At 35.7% G+C, this 25826-nt stretch overlaps 2 protein-coding genes and 1 pseudogene across 3 annotated transcripts in view; all 3 read left to right on the top strand.

Annotated features, from left to right (window-relative positions):
* LOC311289127 (scavenger receptor cysteine-rich type 1 protein M130-like) overlaps positions 1-25826 on the top strand; it is a gene marked incomplete at its 5' end in the record, with an annotated part of 50266 nt that overhangs the window by 21935 nt on the left and 2505 nt on the right. The window contains 3 exons of the mRNA XM_084406883.1: positions 24736-25032; positions 25199-25276; positions 25504-25818. Of these exons, the coding sequence (XP_084263009.1) occupies positions 24736-25032; positions 25199-25276; positions 25504-25818 (690 nt within the window). The remainder of the gene's footprint in view (positions 1-24735; positions 25033-25198; positions 25277-25503; positions 25819-25826) is intronic.
* Positions 17-16830, top strand: LOC311289040 (scavenger receptor cysteine-rich type 1 protein M130-like; annotated as a pseudogene). The gene is made up of 22 exons: positions 17-48; positions 1932-2173; positions 2339-2476; positions 2624-2740; positions 6067-6181; positions 6568-6885; positions 7244-7570; positions 7697-8011; positions 8609-8932; positions 9009-9326; positions 9716-10018; positions 10246-10323; positions 10516-10830; positions 10938-11138; positions 11237-11320; positions 11868-11927; positions 12470-12538; positions 12852-12914; positions 13118-13180; positions 16000-16145; positions 16414-16487; positions 16731-16830. The product of its transcript is annotated as a scavenger receptor cysteine-rich type 1 protein M130-like (transcript).
* On the top strand, positions 14996-24494 carry LOC311289039 (scavenger receptor cysteine-rich type 1 protein M130-like; the record flags this gene model as incomplete). The annotated part of the gene is made up of 9 exons (XM_084406792.1): positions 14996-15047; positions 16000-16145; positions 16414-16461; positions 20462-20576; positions 20960-21277; positions 23184-23495; positions 23578-23892; positions 23991-24074; positions 24166-24494. 9 exons carry the CDS (start codon positions 14996-14998, stop codon positions 24492-24494), a joined length of 1719 nt encoding a protein of 572 aa, XP_084262918.1.

Raw genomic sequence — 25826 nt, 5'->3', positions numbered from 1 at the left:
CATACAGACATAAGACATGCATCAGTCATTTGCCAAAGAATTGACAGGGTGCTGAATATTTTTACATTACATTAAATACAGTACATTCACTAAGACAAGGTAAACGTATAAATATATTCCATCTTTTCTTTTCTTCTTATCTAATCGTATTAAAAAGAGTAAACTAATCCAGTTACCTCAACATGAAAGTAACATGATAATACTGAATTATTTTATTTATTATAATTTGTATTATTATTTATTATACCTATATTATTTCAAGACATGCAAATAAAGAAACACGAACAGCATTTTTGTATTGATTCTCAAAACAAAGTAATAAATAACAACAGAATACAAAAAACAACTACTGGGGGATTACAAATAATGAGAATTACATTACACTGAAAAAAGGAAAATAATTGCAAACAGATAATGTTTTTAAGACTTTTTTGTTCTCAGACAATGTATAATTGAAAAGAGGTCTTTTTTAAAGTTCTTTCATAAAAACAAGAAAGAGAGGTTTAGCATTTAGATTTATGAATGTGGAATTTAGCGAGTAACAAGATCAGATTAATTACAATTGGCATTTTTTTTTAGATTGATCATAATCAACAAAGCCTATACCACACCCTTCCAATGCAACAGACATTCATTATAAATTTCATTCCAAATAAATCCTGAAACATCTTGCCAAAACATTTTCGTGATTGTTAAAAAGGAAAGAGATTTAAGCATCCACACTTTTATTTCAACAGATATAGGCCTTACTAACTTGTTCCAGTAAGCGGTCACTGGTGGTTATGTCCTGTAGGCCTATACGCTACGGACTGATCTATTATTATTTTTATTGGGTGAAGCAAAATACAATTTGCCAACAGGAGTATTGACCAAACTCAGAGAGACTGGAAGTAGAGATCGAGCACCTCTCAATAATAAAGCAAGAACACCTGAAGGGATTGAACCCTTCAAACATGAACAGCATCAAGATAGATGGATGTGACGCCAAGTTCGCTATAAAACACGGTGAGTTTCGGTGTAATGAATGGATACATTGTATTTCAGTCGTGGGCATGGATTGAGTTGGAATTGTTGATATGCTAAATCAACTCAGTAATGTAGCGGGAATCTCGAGAAGTTCAGACGGAATGGAGCAGGCGCGATAATGGAGTTCAATAATGGATGTTGCTGATCTAGAAATGTATTTACAATAAAATCACTGACCAGCACACGTATAATTTGATGTTCTGTTGGTCTAGGGGGAGATATTAACTTAAAAAGTATTATTTTATTTTTCCCATTTAAAAAAACAAACGTTTTATAATTTGTCCCTTTCTTTTATGGCTTCATTTGACAGTTTCATTAATAAACACTTACCTTTAGAAACAATTCTTCTTATTAGGTTATTATTATAATAAGAGAACCTGCTGAAAATAAAATAAGCTTATCACTCTCACTGCTACAGTAGCTTATATTTACATCATTGTTATTCTGTGTACTGTGTATTACAATAGCCTACATTATAAAGTCAGACAAAGAATAAAATGAATGTGCTATGAATTGAACTGACGGATCAGTTTAACCAATTAGAATTGGTGAAACTCAACATTCACTGAAAAGTAAAAAAAATAAATAATACAAATATTACAAACTGCTGTTATATTAGTTGCAATCCACCTCTAAAGTCTGTAACACTCTTTGTGCTTGACATAACTGTTAACATTAAACTGTTTTGGGATAAGTAGCAGATTTCAAAACAACTTTAACTGTAAATCTGTGGCAGACACATTTTGCATCAAATATTGGAAAAAAAAGAAAAAGGAAAGCTGACTTAAAAACATTAACATGCCATGCTCTCCTCTACCATATAATGAAATATACTCATGCTTTTTTATTTTGGGGAATATATGTTATGATATTTTAAATGGTTAATCAACACTCCTGTATTTTAGGAGTCAGGCTGGTTGGAGGTTCTCGCTGTTCTGGAAGACTAGAGTTGCCTCATGGAAACACCTGGCACACAGTGTGTGACGCTGCCTTTGACCAGCAGGATGCAGAGGTTGTGTGTAGAGAGCTGGACTGTGGGGCTCCTGTACAGGTGCTGGGAGAAGATGCTTTTGGAAAAGGAGACGCTCAGATGTGGACACAAGAGATTCAGTGCAGAGGAAATGAGTCTTATATATCTTTCTGTTCAACCTAATCTTCTCTCAAAAACAACTCTACCCATGAGAATGACATTGGACTGTTATGTTCTGGTAATGAAGCAAAAGATTTCAACTTATTGAGATAATCACAAAGAAGCTTTTTTAAACATTTATTTTAATTTACTGTTTAACTAAACTCTGTGTTCTTTGTCCAGGTTACTCTGACCTCAGACTGGTCAATGGTCTGTTCTGGTCGAGTTGAACGTCAGTACTTCAGTAAATGGGGCACAGTGTGTGATGCATGCTGGGATATGAGAGCTTCAGAGGATACTCTAAAGCCTTTCCAACAGATTGTGAAAACAAAATAAAGTTCCAAAAACAAAATTTTACAAATATCTTCAGTTGCGACTTTTAAAAACAAACTAAAGATAGACAAAGGAGAGTTAAGAATGGAAATAACAGAGATTGAATACCTTTTACTCAATTCAATCTGCTTAAAGGGATCAATATTAAGGACATATGACATCTTGTCTAGCATTGCCTCTGCCTTGCCGGGACTGAAGGGTGTCTGGGAGAAGGACATTGGTCAAACCATTGAAGAGAATGACTGGGATGTTGTACGTGATAACGTGTAACCCTAAATGTACCTCCCTTGGGATCCATGAGCTCAATTTCAGATTCTTTAATAGGATATATCTTACACAAATGTGTATTAAGAAGATGTGTATCATCGCTACAGGCCTGTGCTTCAAGTGCAATAAAGATAAAGGTACATTCATGCATTGTTTTTGGTCCTGTGACAAAATGTTGTCATACCGGAAGAAAGTACATAGTGTAATGGAAGATCTTCTTAGACTACACTTCGATATGACCCCAGCTTTGTATTTATTGAATCTTAATGTGAACACTCTGTTTAAAAAAGATGCAATACAGCTATTTGTTGTCCTGGTATACTCAGCTAAAAAATGCATTTAGTTACTTTGGTCTGCATCACAGCTCCATCCCTTAAAATGTGGACATCACAGATCGCTACACCACTTAAAAAGCTCACCTACAACAAACATCACAAATCTAAAATTCTGGATGATATGATCTCCCCTTTGGGAATATATAAAGGAACTCCCTCAACATGCATATCAGACGCTTTTAATCTCTGCTAATTTCCTTTGATTTCCTATTTAAAGGATGCTCTAAATTAATGAAATTGTTTATCTGTGGTTGTTGTTGTTTTATTATTATTATTTTTAGGTTTTGTACACCCTGAAACATGAAGAGAACTTATACTGTTAATATTAGTTTTCAACTGTGGGCAAACAATAAAAATAAAATAAAATAAAACACCACATAGACACGGGATGAGTCAAAATGATTGTAGGTATTTTATGAGATCAGTGAATAATTCTACATACCTTATTATCAGAGTTGTTTAGATTTTGAAAATGCACATTAGCTTTTTTTCTATGAATGGTTAAATTTACAACAGCATAAAAATGTGATCTGAGTTTCACAAACAATAAACGCAGACAGACTGAATGAAAATGTAAATCCACTCTCTGTCAGAAGGTGCTGCTTATGGAACAGAAGAAATATAATATTGGTTTTCCCGGTAACCAAAGCAGTGCTGAGCTTATGTGTGTCACATTCACCATCTGTCATTGTGCTGTCTGCACTACACTTCCCAGAGTCCTCAGTCATCATCACCTGCACCTGGTCCTCATCACCATCATCATCATCATCACTGTCACCTGTTGTTTCTGTCATTTCCCTGTGTATTTTAGTTCCTCTGTTTCAGTCTTCAGTGTCGGTTCTACTTTGTTCATATTGTGTGTTTGAGAGTGTGTCATCCTGCCTGTATGTACCTGTATGTACCTGTATGTACCTGTATGTACCTGTATGTACCTGTATGTACCTGTATGTACCTGTATGTACCTGTATGTACCTGTATGTACCTGTATGTACCTGTATGTACCTGTATGTACCTGTATGTACCTGTATGTACCTGTATGTACCTGTATGTACCTGTATGTACCTGTATGTACCTGTATGTACCTGTATGTACCTGTGAGTAAGATTTAAGTAAATCTTTTGTATTGAAGCCTTTGGACTTTGAGTCTCCTTCAACCTGCACCACACCCGTGACAATGTGTTACTTTATAAACATAAATTGATATATTCATATTTTCTTGTTTTTTAACAACAGACTATGATTTTTGGGGGAGGAGCCAAGAAAATAGGGAGGAGTTGTTCACATTGTTTTATATGCAGCTTTTATATGAGCAGAGTTTAATTGCTGCATATTATTAAGTTTTAGTTGCAATACATCAATATTTTATGTTACACTTAGTTTTGAAATGTACCAGATCAATTACATTTAGCTAATTTTCTACATTTAAACTGAAAGAGAATATGCTTTGCTTTCATGTTTCTTATTAACTTCATCTGTGTGCTTTTTCTTTGCATTTGCCAAATGCATTTGCTATATTATTTGTAATTCAAAGTGATTTTACTGGACAATCTTTCAGAGGCTTGTGAGAAATTATGTACTCAATTGGCAAAAAATGATGGTTCAACAGGACTGTGACTGAACCTCTTACCAGTTCAGAACATCACTATTAAACAGAACAACCCAGTATTTAACAATTCACTGCACCTTCAACTTATTAAGATCATATATAGATGAACATGTGGAAAATGGATTATGATTCAGGCATTTGATAAGGAAACCCCCCATTTTCTCACTCATTCAATATAACTGCAATAACAACAACAACAACAATAATAATAATGATTATTATTCACAATTAATTGTATTATTGTTTGAACTATAAATTCAAACAAATCAATAAATATATTACCATTGCAATCATACTTCTCTAATGTAAAATAAAAACAAGCATTTAATGAAAATAATTCACATTAATAATATTATTAATATCAATTATATTGTGAATAATAATAAAATGTTAATTGTAATATTTTAAGTCATCCCGCGGACCCCTATGGAAGTTTGCTGAGGCCCCCTATAGTGGGCCCTGACCCCCTGGTTAAGAACCACTGATCTTGGGGGTAAAACACTTCAAAAGGAAGTCAACTATATATATATATATATATATAATTAGCTTTATAATTATATGTTAATGATTATTATAATAGCCTAAAGAAAATATAAATATCACTCAAATACATGTGCACTAAAATAATCTCTATGTTTAATAATAAAAATAATAGTAGCTGTAAAAAGAGTAATGATCAATTTCTGTCCAAATGTCTGTCGATTTATCCACCAGGTCAAGACTCCTGTCTGCTCCTCTTCACAATAACTAGTTCTTTGTCTCCATCTGGTGGACAAATCAAGCATTACAGTATCAAACACACTAAACACACATAACAGCTACAAATGCATAATATGATGCCAAATGAATAACTTTGGAACAGAACCCAATGTTTATTTACAAATATGATCTGAATAGCCTCTGTTTGTTGTACACAAACCAGTCCAGTTCATTTGATATATTATTAACACACTGTTTATTGTGCTCTTGGTTAGAACATAGTAAAATACACTTAATATTATGCACAAAAAGAAACTTATTAAAACAAATATTTACAGCAAAACTATTTTTGTGTGTGAAATGAAGCTTCAGTAAGTGAGCAGTCAGTCAGTCATCAGTCTTGTATGTTGTGTGTGCAGATACAGGCTTTGATGCTGAATATAACCTGCAGTGTTTCTCTATCAATCTCCTGTAAGTTTAGTGTGACTTTCTCTCCACGCTGACATATGACTGACACGAGTCTGTCCTCAGTGAAGTGTCTCTTCACACTGGAGGAGGAGTCCCGCTCATCAGCGCTCACACTTTATTGATATATATGGAGAAAATAAAAATGCTGCTGTGTGATTTGTCAGTGATTGTGTTTGATGATTTCCTCTGTTGTGTCTAATAAGGTAACAGTGAGTGTCATTGGCAGCTGTGAGAGTCTCTCTCTCTTTAGGGGACTGACAGGAGCCAGTTTCTTCAGTGTGTTTGAGGGAGCAGAGGAGAAACAGAGGCAAACAAACAGTGTGACGAGCAGAAGAAGATGGAGGGATTTCTGACACTCGTTTTACTCTCCTCTATCACCATAACCACATCTGGTAAGTGCAAAATTGATTTTAAAGAAATTTAACATTTTTAAATAAGTAGTTTGTTTATGATGGCATTATACCACTAGAAACTGAATAGAAGCCTTTGTAATATCTAGAAACTAAGATCTTGACACTAGATCATTAATTATCAATTACATTTTATAAATTATTTGAGCTTTTACAGGAATCCAATTTGTTATACACTCATGTCCAGCTTTACTTTAGTTCAAAATATTTATATATATTTCCATTTACCAACTTTTTACATCTTATGCTTCTTGACTTTGCCTGATTCAGTCCCTTTCTCTCTTTCATGTACAGATTTTGAGACTGTGAGGTTAGTTGGTGGTAACAGTCGCTGTGCTGGTAGAGTGGAGGTTCATCATGATGGTCAGTGGGGAACAGTGTGTCATGTTAACTGGGGTATGCCTGATGCTGCAGTGGTGTGTAGAGAGATAGGATGTGGAGAGGCTGTACAGGCTGTGGGTAATGCTTACTTTGGAAAAGGATCAGGTAAAATCTGGATGGATGCTGTGGCCTGTAGTGGATCAGAGTCAACACTGAAGAACTGTAGATCAAGAGGATGGGGTGTTAATATTGGCTGTAGTCATCAACATGATGCTGGAGTCAGATGCTCAGGTGAGCGGCTCCATATTACTCTGTTAATGCATCACTGATCATGGTTCAACATGCACCAATACTCAACTTTTCTATATATCCTAATCATTTGTTAACAACATGTATACATTACGCTGTACAATTTTTTGTTTTAATTTGTTTTCAGAGCAATTCATAAACAATTTGTTGAATAATAAACATGTGTTATTCTCTAAAGAATTAATTAATTTTCATCCATTCTAAAAATATTTAATTAAAGGACAGTGACTTGCTGTTGCTTTATGTCTGTATAAAAATGACAGTGCCAGATGTCTCTTCAGGACATAACACATCCAATTAAAGTGTTCTTCTGTGCTGTGCACTCTCTCAATATAATCAGAAACCATAAACTATGGACGGTTTACAAGACTTGTTGATGGACCTCACCTGTGCTCTGGGAGACTAGAGGTCCTTCATGGGAACATCTGGTACACAGTGTGTGACGCTGCCTTTGACCAGCAGGATGCAGAGGTTGTGTGTAGAGAGCTGGACTGTGGGGCTCCTGTACAGGTGCTGGGAGAAGATGCTTTTGGCAAAGGAGACGCTCAGATGTGGACACAAGAGATTCAGTGCAGAGGAGATGAATCACACATTCGACGCTGTCAATCATCAACCTCACATAATATAAACTGCACCCATAAACACAACGTGGGATTGATATGTTCTGGTAAAATATCAATGTTCAGCCTCCCTACTGTATAGAAGAATCTAATTATTAAATACTAAATCTAATTATTTGATCAGTTTCTGCTTGGTTTGATCAATTTCAGTAAGATCTCTGTTTTTTGTCCAGGTTACACTGACCTCAGACTGGTCAACGGTCCTGACGTCTGTTCTGGTCGAGTTGAGCGTCAGTACTTCAGTAAATGGGGCACAGTGTGTGATGCATGCTGGGATATGAGAGCTGCCAGTGTCCTCTGTAGACAGCTGAATTGTGGGATTGCTGTGTCTGTTGTGGGATCAGACTGGTTTGGAGAGGGAAGTGGTGAAATCTGGGCTGATGTGTTTGATTGTGACGGGAATGAAACAAAACTCTCAGAATGTTCCGTCTCTTCATGGAGTCGAGCTGAATGTTCTCATAGACGAGATGTTGGAGTCGTCTGCTCTGGTGAGGGGGTTTACTAAAAAAAAAGATTACCTATATAAATTACCTTGCAATATTTTAAAGGGGTGGTATAAAGCCCTTTTCACAAGATGTATAATACGTCTTTGATTTCCCCAGAGTGTGTATGTGAAGTTTTAGCTCAAAATACCCCACAGATATTTTTATAGCATGTTAAAATTGTCACTTTTTGAGGGTGCGCAAAAACGAAGCCTTTTATGTTCAAACCGGAGTCAGACAATGATGGAGAGACTCAAGAAGAAGTGACAACATGTAGACAACATTTCTGAATGGTTATTTGATGAATTGATGTAGCTTATGTGTAGTTATCTTCTAGTCATTGACCAGCATATTCTGTCTTGATCATCTATAAAATGTGTTCCGGTGGGCGGGGTTTATGTAAATTTTAGGGTTAGTGATGTCACTAAGTTGGGAAGAAGCCATTTCTTTAAAAGAAAATATCTCCCTTTGTTTTGAACTTTGAATGTCATAACTTTGCAGATGTTGTTTATGATCAAACAGCACTTAGTTTCTAAACTAAAGTTAGAAAAGTGTAATCATAATCAACCACCCCTTTAATAAAATGCCACATCTTTCACTCAGATTCCTCTCTGGCTGTTCATGACGGTCTGGTGCGGTTGTCTGGAGAGAGACAGTGTGAGGGGGAGCTGGAAGTTTCCATCCATCAGGTCTGGAGGAGAGTTCTGCTGGACTCCTGGAGTCTCACTGAATCCTCTGTGGTCTGCAGACAGCTGGGCTGTGGCTCTGTGCTGAACTTCTCCGGCTCCTCTTCATCCAGTCCTGAACACAGTCATGAGTGTGTGACGGGCTTCCAGTGCTCTGGGAGTGAAGCTCATCTGGGGAACTGCAGCTCTCCACAAACTCTCAACTGCAGCTCCATACAACAGCTGTCAATCACCTGCCTTGGTGAGAACAACAACATCTGGGCAGATTCTTCTGTTGTTAATGATCAATAATGTGTTTTTCTCTCTCTGAATATCAGGTCGCGGGTCCATCAGGCTGGTGGGTTCTGGGGGAGACTGTGCAGGGAGGCTGGAGGTTTTTCACAGCGGCTCATGGGGGACAGTGTGTGATGACTCCTGGGATATTAAAGATGCCCATGTGGTGTGCAGACAGCTGCAGTGTGGAGTGGCCCTCAGTAACCAGCAGGTACCAGCCTGGTTTGGTCCTGGTTCTGGACCCATATGGCTGGATGAGGTGGAGTGTGAGGGGAATGAGAAGTCCCTGTGGAACTGCTCTTCTCCAGGCTGGGGGAAACATGACTGTCAACACAAGGATGATGTAGGAGTCGTGTGCTCAGGTGAACAGTAAAGTAATGTCATTGATTTTTAAATATAATTTCAAATGTTTAAAGGGACAATGTGCAGCTGGTAATTTCTGCAAAATAAAAACCAGGATCATCAGGAGTGGATGGATCATATTTTACAACAAAGACCATCTTACTGTGTGATGGTCTGATAGACAGCGCTACTTTTTAAATATTTTGTTATTGACCAAGCAGAATCAAGTAGTACATAAGATTCATAATATATTATAAATATATTATAAAAATATATTTAAGTATCTTTTTCAGATGCTACCAGTGCTAGCAGTGTGCATTAGCCTTGTATTAACCAGTTATTTTGGTGATATTTTAGGTTTAGCACAACCTAAATTCCAATTGTTTTAATGCACATCTTTTCCATTTAGAGTTTAAAGAGATCAGGTTAACTGAGGGCTGTGAAGGGAATGTGGAGGTTTTCTACAATGGATCCTGGGGAAATGTGTGTTACAACCAGATGAACACAGACACAGTGAGTCTGATCTGTCAAGAGCTGAACTGTGGAAGATCTGGTGTTGTGTCTGATTCTACATCAAGACTGGAATCAGCTCGTAACTGGCTGGATGAAGTGAAATGTCGACAACATGATACAAATCTGTGGCAGTGTCCATCTTCACCCTGGGAACAGAACGACTGCAATAGAGATGAAGTGGCCAAGATCACCTGCTCAAGTGAGATTATGTTTAAATAATGTAAAATGGTCTCAGTAGTTATGTTTCTTTAAACTCAATGTTTGTATATGGTGAATAAACTGTTTCTGAAACACTAAACTAATTTGATGGACAGAGCCTAAAATGATTTATGAGGCTTAAATTATGTTTTCACATTGATATGTTTCACTGAGAGAAGTTATGATTTTTGTGTCCTAATGTTCAGTTCTCTTAATATTTAATCTCAGAGGAGGAGAATCCTGAGTCTCCTCTGAGTCGTCTGACATGTTCTACCTCTCCATCTCCTCACCAGAGACGGTGTTCAAGTAAGACTTTTAATTTAAGACTGTTTTCCATTAAAATGTGCATTTAAACAAGAATTTTACTTGCATTTAAAAATCATAATCAAATTCATAAATGTAATAATCATACATTTAAAGCCGTCTTAGTTAAGTTTCTGTGTTTTGTTGTAAATGGTGTCCTGAAGCTGCTCAGTGATGTTTCTGTGTGTGATTTAGATCATGTTCCTCTCAGACTGATTGGAGGTTTGGGCCGGTGCTCTGGGAGGCTGGAGGTGTATCATAACGCTGTGTGGGGTTCAGTCTGTGCTGATCTGTGGGACATCAGCGATGCTCAGGTGGTCTGCAGGCAGCTGGGTTGTGGAGCAGCACTGAGGGCTGATGGGAATTCAGTCTTTGGTGCTGGTGAAGGTGTTGTGTGGCTGAACAGAGTCGAGTGCAGAGGGAATGAGATTCACCTGTGGGACTGTCCTCTCTCCCTGAAGAACCACACTGACTGCTACCACAAAGAGCACGCTGTACTCACCTGTGCAAGTCAGAGCAAAACACAGCAATATTAGTCATTTTTACATCATTTTAGTACTAACTGTGTATTTTCATGATTTTTAATCTTTCTTTGTCTGTTTTGACAGATTTGCCAGATTTGTCAGTGTCCACTACTCCTGCCACAACAACATCAGCTTCTCCTCCAGTTTCTCAGACAGTGCGCTCAACATCAGTCACTCCTCCACAAACTCCTCCAGTGTCTCTCTCTGTGCTTGTGGTTGTACTGGGAGTTTTGCTCTTACTGCTCTTAGTGCCACTGCTTATACTGATTCAGCAGAACAGAGTGATGAGGAGAGGTAGGAGAGATCCAGAGACTGTCATATTGTGTGTTATTCAGTGTGTGATCAGTCATGTGTTGTGAACTGACAGCAGGTTTGTCTGTCTACACTCACAGCTCTCTCTAAGAGGAGACACAGGACGACGACTGAGGCCGTTTATGAGGAGATTCATCACAGACACAATTACTTCACTCAGAGAGGTGAGACATGAGCCGTGAATCTTATTTAATATGATTAATAAGTGAGTCTGTCAGACACTTGATGTTCATCTATTATTAGTCCTGTTAAACCTCCGGCTTTTAACTAGAGAATTCCTCACAGAAAACCACAGAGCTGCAGGTGCATGTTTATGTGTGTGTGTGTGTGTGTGTGTGTGTGTGTGTGTGTGTGTGTGTGTGTGTCAGAGAGTGTCTCTTCCTGTCTGTAATTTGAGGTAATAAGGAGGGGTTAATAGATTTGTAAGTTTAGGTGCAGATGTGTTAGGTGTGTGTGTGTGTGTTTGTGTTTGTCTCTTCCTGTGTGTATTTCTGGAAGGCAGTGAGGAATGGGTTCATGTGAGGATACATGTGTGTTTGCTAATAGGCCTAAAACTTAGGATTTCTGCCTCTAATGCTTTTAAAATGTAAGTAATTAATATTTGTGTTGTGTTGTAAGTAACACAATGCTTTATGATCCAAAGGAGAAATGAGGATTCAGTCTGTATGGAATGATGAATATGTTTCTGACTATTCTGCTGTCCTTTAACAGGAAGTCTCGTCTCTGAAGAACTGCATTCTGGGTATGAAGATGCTGATGAGCTTCTCTCAGGTTAGAGAGCTGAAGTAGATTAAAATCAATAATTTGATTTACAAATATATATATAAATTTTTTTTTTACACATTTTAACACTAATTCGACTCTTCACAATACTAAAACTTTTATCTTATTAGAAAAAGAGTTCAAGACTGCATATTATGATGATGTCACCAATGGCAGTGTCCTGAAAGGTCAGTGATCCTGCTGTGTCCCAATCAGAGGCTGTGTCCTCCGGAGGTCGCATCTGAAGACTGCATACGTCACTGAGGCGGTCTCATTTAAGAAAAATAACCGTTAGATTGCAAAGTAAGAAATAAATTTCAGTATTTTACACCTCATGAGGAATAACAGTCAATTTTTATTACGGTTACTTCTCTTAAATAAGACATCCTTGATGAGGTATACAGCCTTCAAACGTGACGACCGGAGGACACAGCCTCTGAATTGGGACACAGCTAACATTCATTACCCAAAACCTGCAACAGTATATTTTACATTTATTTTGTTTCCCAAAATATTAAAAAAATGCCCAAATTATACATGTTTTGATGCAGAAGAGATGATGAAGGAAATCACACCGGGATACTATGATGATGTCATCACTGATGGACTGAAACCAGATCGTGAGACAGGTGTCGTTCAGTTATTCTATAATAGGAAGAAATATTTAAAATATATTAAAATCTGTATATATTTATATATAGAAATATATGTACATTATATATTGTCTCATGTTAAATTTACAGAATACACACCTGAGAGCTATGATGATGTAATGACCAGTGGACTGAACTCTATCAAAAATGGTGTTTACTTTTTATTGTTATTGGTGTATTTTCCATAATCCTTTTATAGTGATTTGTGATATTATGTATTAATCCCATTACATTGTAAGATATAATGCAATGTTTGTTCTGTCTATATGTTCATGTGTAGTGGACACACCAGAGCATTATGATGATGTCATCGTTAATGAACAGATCTTTCGAGATGTAACAGGTGAGTCACACAGAACTGCATTTCATGATCACCTTCACCCACTAATATTGAACATTTCTACCATTAATGAATCATCACGACTTTATCAGGAGTAAATCTAATAATCTCAGACAGTCATGAGGTGAAAGAGATCAATAACATCATTAATGACACAAGCTGATTTACAAACTACAATGTGAGGTTTTATTTCACATGTGAATCAGAGGGAGATCAGGAGGAGTATGATGATGTGAAGAACAGCAGTGAAGATGAGAGGAACCTGTTGGGTAGATTATTGAACATTTCTATAACCTATATCTGCTTTTATTTGTTATGTTTTTCATTTAAACTAAATCTTGGTGCATTTATAACAATGAAAATATGAGTTTGCTTTTGTTTTTAAAAACAGACTATGATGATGTGGAGGAGGAGTCAAATAAAGAGGGAGGAGCCATATGACTCACTGACCACACCCACTGCCTCTTCATCAAATCATATTACAGTTCCTGGAGCAACTGGGAGATTCTCATGTTGTTTCTAATGCATCAGTGCCTTATGTTTTTATGCTATTTCAAATATTTTTGTATGAAATGCTACATGCGCCACAAAATTTGATTCAGTATTTGGCCTATTATTTTTCTATTGATATCAACGGACACTCAAAATATATGTTTTTTAATCAATTAATTAATTTGTATGAACTTAATGATTTTTTTTTTTTTTAAAGAACATTTGCAGGATAGTGGACAAAAGAAAATGTAGGGAAATAATTTTTAGTTACAGTATAGGCAGTTGACAGCACTATCCAATGACAAAATTTCAAATCAATTTAGAGCATAACAATTCCCAATGCAATTTTATTTAATACATTTTAGTGATAACAACAAAAAGGTATGCAAAGATAATTGTACGAATAATTTTGGTCATCAATAAATAAATAACACATATTTAAACACCGATCTCAACTGCAGTTTATTGTGTGATGGTCCATTTTAAATTTAAAATGCGTTAAATCATTTAATTTTTTTTTTTTTTTTGATTGATACTGAATATTTTGCATGAGCTCATCTGCAGGTTGATGTTGTACTGTCCATTCTTGTTTTTTTTCTTTTCAACAGCTTTAAAAAATTTCTTAATTTCAAAAATTCATACAGACATAAGACATGCATCAGTCATTTGCCAAAGAATTGACAGGGTGCTGAATATTTTTACATTACATTAAATACAGTACATTCACTAAGACAAGGTAAACGTATAAATATATTCCATCTTTTCTTTTCTTCTTATCTAATCGTATTAAAAAGAGTAAACTAATCCAGTTACCTCAACATGAAAGTAACATGATAATACTGAATTATTTTATTTATTATAATTTGTATTATTATTTATTATACCTATATTATTTCAAGACATGCAAATAAAGAAACACGAACAGCATTTTTGTATTGATTCTCAAAACAAAGTAATAAATAACAACAGAATACAAAAAACAACAACTGGGGGATTTACAAATAATGAGAATTACATTACACTGAAAAAAGGAAAATAATTGCAAACAGATAATGTTTTTAAGACTTTTTTGTTCTCAGACAATTTATAATTGAAAAGAGGTATTTTTTAAAGTTCTTTCATAAAAACAAGAAAGAGAGGTTTAGCATTTAGATTTATGAATGTGGAATTTAGCACGTAACAAGATCAGATTAATTACAATTGGCATTTTTTTTTTAGATTGATCATAATCAACAAAGCCTATACCACATCCTTCCAATGCAACAGACATTCATTATAAATTTCATTCCAAATAAATCCTGAAACATCTTGCCAAAACATTTTCGTGATTGTTAAAAAGGAAAGAGATGTAAGCATCCACACTTTTATTTCAACAGATATAGACCTTACTAACTTGTTCCAGTAAGCGGTCACTGGTGGTTATGTCCTGTAGGCCTATACGCTACGGACTGATCTATTATTATTTTTATTGTGTGAAGCAAAATACAATTTGCCAACAGGAGTATTGACCAAACTCAGAGAGACTGGAAGTAGAGATCGAGCACCTCTCAATAATAAAGCAAGAACACCTGAAGGGATTGAACCCTTCAAACATGAACAGCATCAAGATAGATGGATGTGACGCCAAGTTCGCTATAAAACACGGTGAGTTTCGGTGTAATGAATGGATACATTGTATTTCAGTCGTGGACATGGATTGAGTTGGAATTGTTGATATGCTAAATCAACTCAGTAATGTAGCGGGAATCTCGAGAAGTTCAGACGGAATGGAGCAGGCGCGATAATGGAGTTCAATAATGGATGTTGCTGTTCTAGAAATGTATTTACAATAAATTCACTGACCAGCACACGTGTAATTTGATGTTCTGTTGGTCTAGGGGGAGATATTAACTTAAAAAGTATTATTTTATTTTTCCCATTTAAAAAAAACAAACGTTTTATAATTTGTCCCTTTCTTTTATGGCTTCATTTGACAGTTTCATTAATAAACACTTACCTTTAGAAACAATTCTTCTTATTAGGTTATTATTATAATAAGAGAACCTGCTGAAAATAAAATAAGCTTATCACTCTCACTGCTACAGTAGCTTATATTTACATCATTGTTATTCGGTGTACTGTGTATTACAATAGCCTACATTATAAAGTCAGACAAAGAATAAAATTAATGTGCTATGAATTGAACTGACAGATCAGTTTAACCAATTAGAATTGGTGAAACTCAACATTCACTGAAAAGTAAAAAAAAAAGAAAAAAAAAGTACATTTTAATACAAATATTACAAACTGCTGTTATATTAGTTGCAACACCTCTAAAGTCTGTAACACTCTTTGTACTTGACATTATTTTAAACTGTTCTGGGATAAGTAGCAGATTTCAAAACAACTTTAACTGTAAATCTGTGGCAGACACATTTTGCAGATATCAAATATTGAAAAAAAGAAAAAGAAAAACTGACTTAAAAACATTAAAGGAAATGTCTAAAATGCCATGCTCTCCTCTACCATAATGAAATATACAGTACTCATGATTTTTTATTTTGGGGAATATAAGTTATGATATTTTAAATGGTTAATCAACACTCCTGTATTTTAGGAGTCAGGCTGGTTGGAGGTTCTCGCTGTTCTGGAAGACTAGAGTTGCCTCATGGAAACACCTGGCACACAGTGTGTGATGCTGCCTTTGACCAGCAGGATGCAGAGGTTGTGTGTAGAGAGCTGGACTGTGGGGCTCCTGTACAGGTGCTGGGAGAAGATGCTTTTGGCAAAGGAGACGCTCAGATGTGGACACAAGAGATTCAGTGCAGAGGAAATGAGTCTTATATATCTTTCTGTCCAACCTAATCTTCTCTCAAAAACAACTGTACCCATGAGAATGACATTGGACTGTTATGTTCTGGTAATGAAGCAAAAGATTTCAGCTCATTGAGATAATCACAAAGAAGCTTTTTTAAACATTTATTTTAATTTACTGTTTAACTACTGTAACTCTGTGTTCTTTGTTACACAGATCTCAGACTGGTCAATGGTCCTGACGTCTGTTCTGGTCGAGTTGAACGTCAGTACTTCAGTAAATGGGGCTCAGTGTGTGATGCATGCTGGGATATGAGAGCTTCAGAGGATACTCTAAAGCCTTTCCAACAGATTGTGGAAGCAAAATAAAGTTCCAAAAACAAAATTTTACAAATATCTTCAGTTGCGACTTTTTAAAACAAACTAAAGATAGACAAAGGAGAGTTAAGAGGACATAACAAAAATTGAATACCTTTTACTGAATCCAATCTGCTTAAAGGGATCAATATTAAAGACATATGACATCTTGTCTAGCATTGCCTCTGCCTTGCTGGGACTGAAGGGTGTCTGGGAGAAGGACATTGGTCAAACCATTGAAGAGAATGACTGGGATGTTGTACGTGATGACGTGTAACCCTAAATGTACCTCCCTTGGGATCCATGAGCTCAGTTTCAAATTCTTGAATAGGATATATCTTACACCAATGCGTATTAAGAAGATGTTTATCATCGCTACAGGCCTGTGCTTCAAGTGCAATAAAGATAAAGGTACATTCATGCATTGTTTTTGGTCCTGTGACAAAATGTTGTCATACCGGAAGAAAGTACATAGTGTAATGGAAGATCTTAGACTACACTTCGATATGACCCCAGCTTTGTATTAATTGAATCTTAATGTGAACAGTCTGTTTAAAAAAGATGCAATACAGCTATTTGTTGTCCTGGTATACTCAGCTAAAAAATGCATTTAGTTACTTAAATATGGACATCACAATTACCTTATTATCAGAGTTGGTTAGATTTTGAGAATGCACATTAGCTTTTTTTCTATGAACTATTAGGCCTACATTTACAACAGCGCATAAAATGTGATCTGAGTTTCACAAATAAAAAACGCAGACAGACTGAATGAAAATGTAAATCCACTCTCTGTCAGAAGGTGCTGCTTATGGAACAGAAATATAATATTGGTTTTCCCGGTAACCAAAGTGTTGAGCTTATGAACAATACTCGTTACACGGAGCGAAAATGAAAAGAAAATTGCCTTTTCTCGAGGCAGTCAGTTTCCTTCAGAGATACATTCATAGAATTCATTCATAGAATTTCCCTCAGCACTCGGTTATAAATTGTAAAATGTCTCACTTCATTCTGCAATTTTTTATTTTTTTAAACAAAACGAAACCATACACTGCTGTGTCTGTGTGAGACTGTTGTTTAATACTGGACAGTATTTACTGTGAGTTTCTCAAATCCCGGCAATAAAACACGGTTTTAATGATGATTACAATATTAAAATGTAATTAACAATTAGGCCTTCCATAAAAATAAAATAAAAAAAACATCAAACGAAAGTGAGCTTGCGACCCCTTGTAAACCTTTAACTGTAGCCTATGTGTTGTAGATTATGATGACAGAAGTCTTTTTGTTGTGAATGGTGTCCTGAAGCTGGTCAGTGATGTTGCTGTGTGTGATTTAGATCATGTTCCTCTCAGACTTGATACATTTTGTCTAAAATTTGTGAACATGTTTTTGATTCTGCCGTCCCTCCACAACAGGAAGTGTCCTTCCTGAAGAACAGCATTCTGGGTATGAAGATGCTGATAAGTTTCTTTCAGGCTAAAGGACTGAAATATAATGTATGTATCTGCATTTTATTTTTGCATACATGATGTTGCATATATTATTTATTAATTTATACTTATCAAAATCTGTGGTAGGAATCACGCCTGATTATTATAATGACGCCACCACCATTAAAAGCCCAACACATCGTGCTATAGTTTTATTTCTATAATTATTAATATTATTTGAAAATGCATGTGTATTTTATGTGCTTTCATTAAATATGTTTAATTTTCTAAATCCAACATTTACACACATGGACGCATTTTATTTTGTAATATTTTGTTGCAGATGACATATCAGAAACCTATGATGATGTCATCATACGACAGTTGTCCAATAATAAAGCAGGTGAGCGTTTAAAATAAAAATGTTTTGAATGTAGCCTGAGAAAGTATTTTTCTTTTCAAATTAGTGTTATATAAAATAACTTTAGCAATTAATCATTATTACATTATAATTGATATATTATATATAATAATGTACTTTAAAGCGCAGTGTGAGTTTTGTTTATGAAAATAATGATTGACACATTTGTATCAGAGGGAGTATAATAATGTGAGTGAAGATGTGACAGACCTGTTTGATAAGTTATTGTGTCCTGCTTTATCTCTCACTGAATAGGTCCTGTTTAATCTTCATAACTAAATATTCTAATACATTTAAAACATTAATGAGCTTAATGTGTTACTTTATAATCATAAATTGATACATTAATATTTTCTTGTTTTTTAACAGCAGACTATGATTATTTGGGGGAGGAGCCAAGAAAACAGGGAGGAGTTGTTCACGTTGTTTTATATGCAGCTTTTATATGAGTTTAATTGCTGCATATTATTAAGTTTTAGTTGCAATCCATCAATATTTTATGTTACACTTAGTTTTGAAATGTACCAGATCAATTACATTTAGCAAATGTTCTACATTTAAACTGAAAGAGAATATGCTTTGCTTTCATATTGTTTCTTATTAACTTCATCTGTGTGCTTTTTCTTTCCATTTGCCAAATTCTTTATAATTCATTTGCTGTATTATTTGTAATTCAAAGTGATATTAATGGACAATCTTTCAGAGGCTCTTGAGAAATTATGTAATTTGCTCAATTGGCAAAAAATGATGATTCAACAGGACTGTGACTGAACCTCTTACCAGTTCAGAACATCACTATTAAACAGAACAACCCAGTATTTAACAATTCACTGCACCTTCAACTTATTTAAGATCATATATAGATGAACATGAGGAAAATGGATTATGATTCAGGCATGTGATCAGCTAACGAAAGAAAGGAAACCCCCCATTTTCTCCCGCATTCAATATAACTGCAATAACAACTACAACAACAACAACAATAATAATGATTATTATTCACAATTTATTTTATTATAGTTTTTGAACTATAAATAAAAAAAAATCAATAAATATATTACTATTGCAATAATACTTCTCTAATGTAAAATAAAAACAAGCATTTAATTAAAATAATTCACGTTAATAATATTAGTAATATCAATTATATTGTAAATAATAATAAAATGTTAATTGTAATATTTAAAGTTATATATATGTATATATATAATTAGCTTTATATTATAATGATTATTATATGTTATATGTTAATGATTATTATGAGAACCTAAAGAAAATACAAATATCACTCAAATACATGTGCAGTAAAATAAGCTCTATGATTAATAATAAAAAGATTAGTAGCTGTAAAAAGAGTAATGATCAATTTCTGTCCAAATGTCTGTCGATTTGTCCACAAGGTCAAGACTCCTGTCTGCTCCTCTTCACAATAACTAGTTCTGTGTCTCCATCTGGTGGATGAATCAAGTATTACAGTATCAAACACACTAAACACACATTACAGCTACAAATGCATAATATGATGCCAAATGAATAACTTTGGAACAGAAACCAATGTTTATTTGCAAATATAATCTGAATAGCCTCTGTTTGTTGTACACAAACCAGTCCAGTTCATTTTATATATTATTAACACAGTTTATTGTGCTCTTGGTTAGAACATAGTAAACAACACTTAATATTATGGACAAAAATAAACGTATTAAAACGTATATTTACAGCAAAACTATTTTTGTGTGTGAAATGAAGCTTCAGTAAGTGAGCAGTCAGTCATCAGTCAATCTTGTATGTTGTGTGTGCAGAGACAGGCTTTGATGCTGAATATAACCTGCAGTGTTTCTCTATCAATCTCCTGTAAGTTTAGTGTGACTTTCTCTCCACACTGACATATGACTGACACGAGTCTGTCCTCAGTGAAGTGTCTCTTCACACTGGAGGAGGAGTCCCGCTCATCAGCGCTCACACTTTATTGATATATATGGAGAAAATAAAAATGCTGCTGTGTGATTTGTCAGTGATTGTGTTTGATGATTTCCTCTGTTGTGTCTAATAAGGTAACAGTGAGTGTCATTGGCAGCTGTGAGAGTCTCTCTCTCTTTAGGGGACTGACAGGAGCCAGTTTCTTCAGTGTGTTTGAGGGAGCAGAGGAGAAACAGAGGCAAACAAACAGTGTGACGAGCAGAAGAAGATGGAGGGATTTCTGACACTCGTTTTACTCTCCTCTATAGTCACTATAACCACATCTGGTAAGTACAAAATAGACTGAAAAGATGTAAAATGTAACATTTTTAAATAAGTAGTTTGTTTATGATGGCATTAGACCACTACAAACTGAATAGAAGCCTTTGTAATATCTAGAAACTAAGATCTTGACACTAGATCATTAATAATCAATTACATTTTATAAATTATTTGATCATTTACAGGAATCCAATTTGTTATACACTCATGCCCAGCTTTAGTTGTCTAGTTCAAAATATTTATATTTCTACATTACATCTTATGTTTCTTGACTTTGCATGATTCGATCCCTTTCTCTCTTTCATGTACAGATTTTGAGACTGTGAGGTTAGTTGGTGGTAACAGTCCCTGTGCTGGTAGAGTGGAGGTTCATCATGATGGTCAGTGGGGAACAGTGTGTCGTGTTGGCTGGGATATGACTGATGCTGCAGTGGTGTGTAGAGAGATAGGATGTGGAGAGGCTCTAGAGGCTGTGTATAGTGCTCGCTTTGGAGAAGGATCAGGACCAATCTGGATGTTTAATGTGGGCTGTAGTGGATCAGAGTCAACACTGAAGAACTGTAGATCATTAGGATGGGGTGTTCATATTGGCTGTGGTCATCAACATGATGCTGGAGTCAGATGCTCAGGTGAGTGGCTCCATACATCACTCTGTTAATACATCACTGATCAGATTTTCATTAATAAACATCTTATAAGCAATATAATGTAATTTAATGTAATTTGTTGTCAGAGCCAATCATAAGCAACTAATTGATGAACAGTATATTTTATTGTCTTAACAACTACATTTTATATATTTATAAAATCTATTATTAATGAAAGGACTATTGTTTTATGTCCATATCATAATCATAGTGACATACCCTTACGAAAAAGAAGTTTATTCAAGTGTTCTATTAATATACTTCTTTTAAACTAAAAATAAGAAAGTATACTTTCAGTCTACATTTTATATACTTCTCAAAAATTTACTTTATACTTCTCAGAAATATACTTAAAACTTAGTAGTTGACTTATACTGAGAGAAAAGTCCAAATATATTTGGCCTGTACTTGTACTCAATCTTTTGATCGAGATATACTTAAATGTATAATTAAGTATTCAAAGTATACTTGACTTGTGTTAACTCTTTTGATCGAGTAGCCTATTAAATATACTTTTTTTACTTAGTTTTTCATAATGTCTTATGAAACTTACATTGTTTGAAAATATTGATATAAAACAGATATATTTCTAATTCTGCGTATCTGAATTTTTGTGTAGGCTAGTCCACTGGTAGTGTATAGGAATTTACTCTAATTCTACTTTTCCCCACATTGACTGAATTTTCCAGCTGTCCATGTTTTCACTGGTATACGATAGGGGGCGCTATGACACATCTTCTAGTACAGAATCTCCGGATCAAAACACAGGAGAAGAAGAAGCTGAAACAAGTGATAGAAGATTGCTCACTCAAATGTAAAATAATGTGATCATCAAACATTAAACAGCTTGTAAATCAAAACTGCTTAATGTTTCCAAATGAAATGAAGCGCAACACATGAAGATAAAACGACTGTGAAGCTTTGGGGGTGTTGGACTCGATCTACACCATCTGTGTTTTGATCATCGTTTTGAATCTGATCAAGACATCTGGACAAAAAAAAATATTTTCTCAACTTTTTTGTTTAAAATGTTGCCTTTCTTTATCAAACTTACCGACATTCAAGTGTTGATAAAAAAGGATGCATGAAGCTAATAAAATGTTTTTAAAATTAAAGTCCAGTTAAAGGTATTTTTCAAGTATAAAAAAATAATATCTACATTTGAACATTGTGGTATACTGCAAGTGCAAAATAATATATAAATAGTAAACTATAAGTATAATGTTATGTTCACTTAAAGAAAACTAAACTAAAACTTAAACTAAACTAGTCATTTACTGAGAGAACACTTCAGTGTGTACTTTCATAAACTAAAAAAAATACTTCTTGTATTAAATTAGTAAACTACTAGTATACTTATAAGTTCACTTGTAGAGCATTACAAATGAGCAACCTAGTTGTGTACTTAAAGTTTACTACTCTTACACTTATAGTAGACTTAAACGTATACTTTTATATAGTAAAAGTGGGCCAATTTAGTCCCAAGCAGTATTGAAATAGTACTCTTACAAATTTACTACAAGTACACATTGATATTAGTATACTTACTACATCAAGTATACTTGAACATTACTTAAGTATACTTCATAAAATAAACTTGAAGTATACTTCTTTTTCATAAGGGTACTCTGTTGTGTAAATATAATCAGAAACCAAAACCTACGGAAGGTCAAGACTTGTGGACGGGTCTCACCTGTGTTCTGGGAGAGTGGAGATGTTCTTGTAGGCGGCTGGGGTTCAGTGTCTAACCTGCGATATTTATTTTGCTACTAATTGGCATTATATACATGTTATTTATTTAAAACTGAATGTTGTTATTATTAAACAAACTCTTAAACCTACCACTCTAAATAAATCTATTTTGTATGATTTAATTTAATATAAACAGATCATAAACATCCCAGACTTTCCGAGGGGCTTCACCTGTGTTCTGGGAGATTAGAGGTGATGCATGGGGACACCTGGTACACAGTGTGTGACGCTGCCTTTGACCAGCAGGATGCAGAGGTTGTGTGTAGAGAGCTGGACTGTGGGGCTCCTGTACAGGTGCTGGGAGAAGATGCTTTTGGCAAAGGAGACGATCAGATGTGGACACAAGAGATTCAGTGCAGAGGAAATGAGTCTCAGATTTACTTCTGTCCAACATCACCATCACACCAACACTGCACCAGTGACAATAATGTGGGCCTGATCTGTTCTGGTAAATTATCAATATTCTGTCTCTCTTCATTCTCCTCTGTCAGCTGCATTATACACTATTTTAACTTCTGTTCTGTATTCAGGTTACACAGAGGCCAAACTGATGAATGGTTCAGACTCCTGTTCTGGAAGAGTGGAGCTTCGGTTTCTCAGTAAATGGGGCTCAGTGTGTGATGCATGCTGGGATATGAGAGCTGCCAGTGTCCTCTGTAGACAGCTGAATTGTGGGATTGCTGTGTCTGTTGTGGGATCAGACTGGTTTGGAGAGGGAAGTGGTGAAATCTGGGCTGATGTGTTTGATTGTGACGGGAATGAAACAAAACTCTCAGAATGTTCCGTCTCTTCATGGAGTCGAGCTGAATGTTCTCATAGACGAGATGTTGGAGTCGTCTGCTCTGGTGAGCAAATTCACACCGTGATAAAGTCATTGGTTTCAGATTACAATGTAGTATACATTTTATATAAATACTGAAATACAAATAAATACTCTCTCCAGAGAGTGAAGCTCATCTGAGGAACTGCAGCTCTCCACAAACTCTCAACTGCAGCTCCACACAACAGCTGTCAATCAAACACTTTGGTGAGAAAATCCTCATCTGGGCAGATTCTTCAGTTGTTAATGATAAATAATGTTCATGTACAAGCACTGTTTTTCTCTCTCTGAATATCAGGTCGCGGGTCCATCAGGCTTTTAGGTTCTGGGGGAGACTGTGCAGGGAGGCTGGAGGTTTTTCACAGCGGCTCATGGGGGACAGTGTGTGATGACTCCTGGGATATTAAAGATGCCCATGTGGTGTGCAGACAGCTGCAGTGTGGAGTGGCCCTCAGTAACCAGCAGGTACCAGCCTGGTTTGGTCCTGGTTCTGGACCCATATGGCTGGATGAGGTGGAGTGTGAGGGGAATGAGACGTCCCTGTGGAACTGCTCTTCTCCAGGCTGGGGGAAACATGACTGTCAACACAAGGAGGATGTAGGAGTCGTGTGCTCAGGTAAACAGTAAACAATAATTTAGATAACAACTTGACAATATTTTAAACATTTTTAATAATCTAACACTAATAATCTGACACTCTGATGCTTCAAAAAGTTCATAAAAGAGATTGTAAAACTAATCCATTATGAATTGAGCAGTTTAGTTCAAATTTTATGAAGAGACATGGTCACTTTATTTGATGAACGGATTTAATTAAGGCATTTATTATATATAGTTGAAGTTGATTCTCATTCTTTTGCATGTATAGAGTTTAAAGAGATCAGGTTAACTGAGGGCTGTGAAGGGAATGTGGAGGTTTTCTACAATGGATCCTGGGGTAATGTGTGCTGGAACCAGATGGACAGAGACACAGCGAGTCTGATCTGTCAAGAGCTGAACTGTGGAAGATCTGGCAGTGAACCCAATTATTCAGAGGGACTGAAGTCTCATAATTGGCTGGATTATTTAAAATGTCGACGTCATGATTCCACTCTATGGCAGTGTCCATCTTCACCCTGGGGACAGAATGACTGTGATAATGAAGTGGCCAATATCACCTGCTCAGGTATGTGTTATTTAACTGATTTAATATGGTCTGAAGTGGTCATGTTTATTTAATGATTATTTTATTTTGTCTCAGAGATTAATCCCCCCCCCCCCCCCAAAAAAGTATAAAATCTTTTGATGTTGTCATTTTATATTATTATCATCATTTAATGTTTTTATCTCAGAGGATGAGAATTCTGAATCTCCTCGGAGTCATCTGACATGTTCTACCTCAGAATTTCCTCACCAGAGAAAGTGTTCAAGTAAGATAATCATAAGGATGTATTTTCTGTATATTTATCTTATTAAAATCTGTGCACTTTAACAATTAATCCACATGGCACATTCTTCATTTATCACAACTTTATAGTTATAAAATGTGTTGTAAATGTATTATTGTAAATGTATGAAGCCGTCTTAGTTAAGTTTCTGTGTTTTGTTGTAAATGTTGTGTTGAAGCTGCTCAGTGATGTTTCTGTGTGTGATTTAGATCATGTTCCTCTCAGACTGAGTGGAGGTTTGGGCCGGTGCTCTGGGAGGCTGGAGGTGTATCATAACGCTGTGTGGGGTTCAGTCTGTGCTGATCTGTGGGACATCAGCGATGCTCAGGTGGTCTGCAGGCAGCTGGGTTGTGGAGCAGCACTGAGGGCTGATGGGAATTCAACCTTTGGTGCTGGTGAAGGTGTTGTGTGGCTGAACAGAGTCGAGTGCAGAGGGAATGAGATTCACCTGTGGGACTGTCCTCTCTCCCTGAAGAACCACACTGACTGCTCCCACAAAGAGCACGCTGGACTCACCTGTGCAAGTCAGAGC

The sequence above is a fragment of the Rutilus rutilus genome (genome assembly GCF_951802725.1).
Source record: "Rutilus rutilus genome assembly, chromosome: 4".
Taxonomy (NCBI): domain Eukaryota; kingdom Metazoa; phylum Chordata; class Actinopteri; order Cypriniformes; family Leuciscidae; genus Rutilus; species Rutilus rutilus.
Note: the sequence above shows the minus strand (reverse complement) of the source record. Positions and strands in the feature narration are given on the sequence as shown.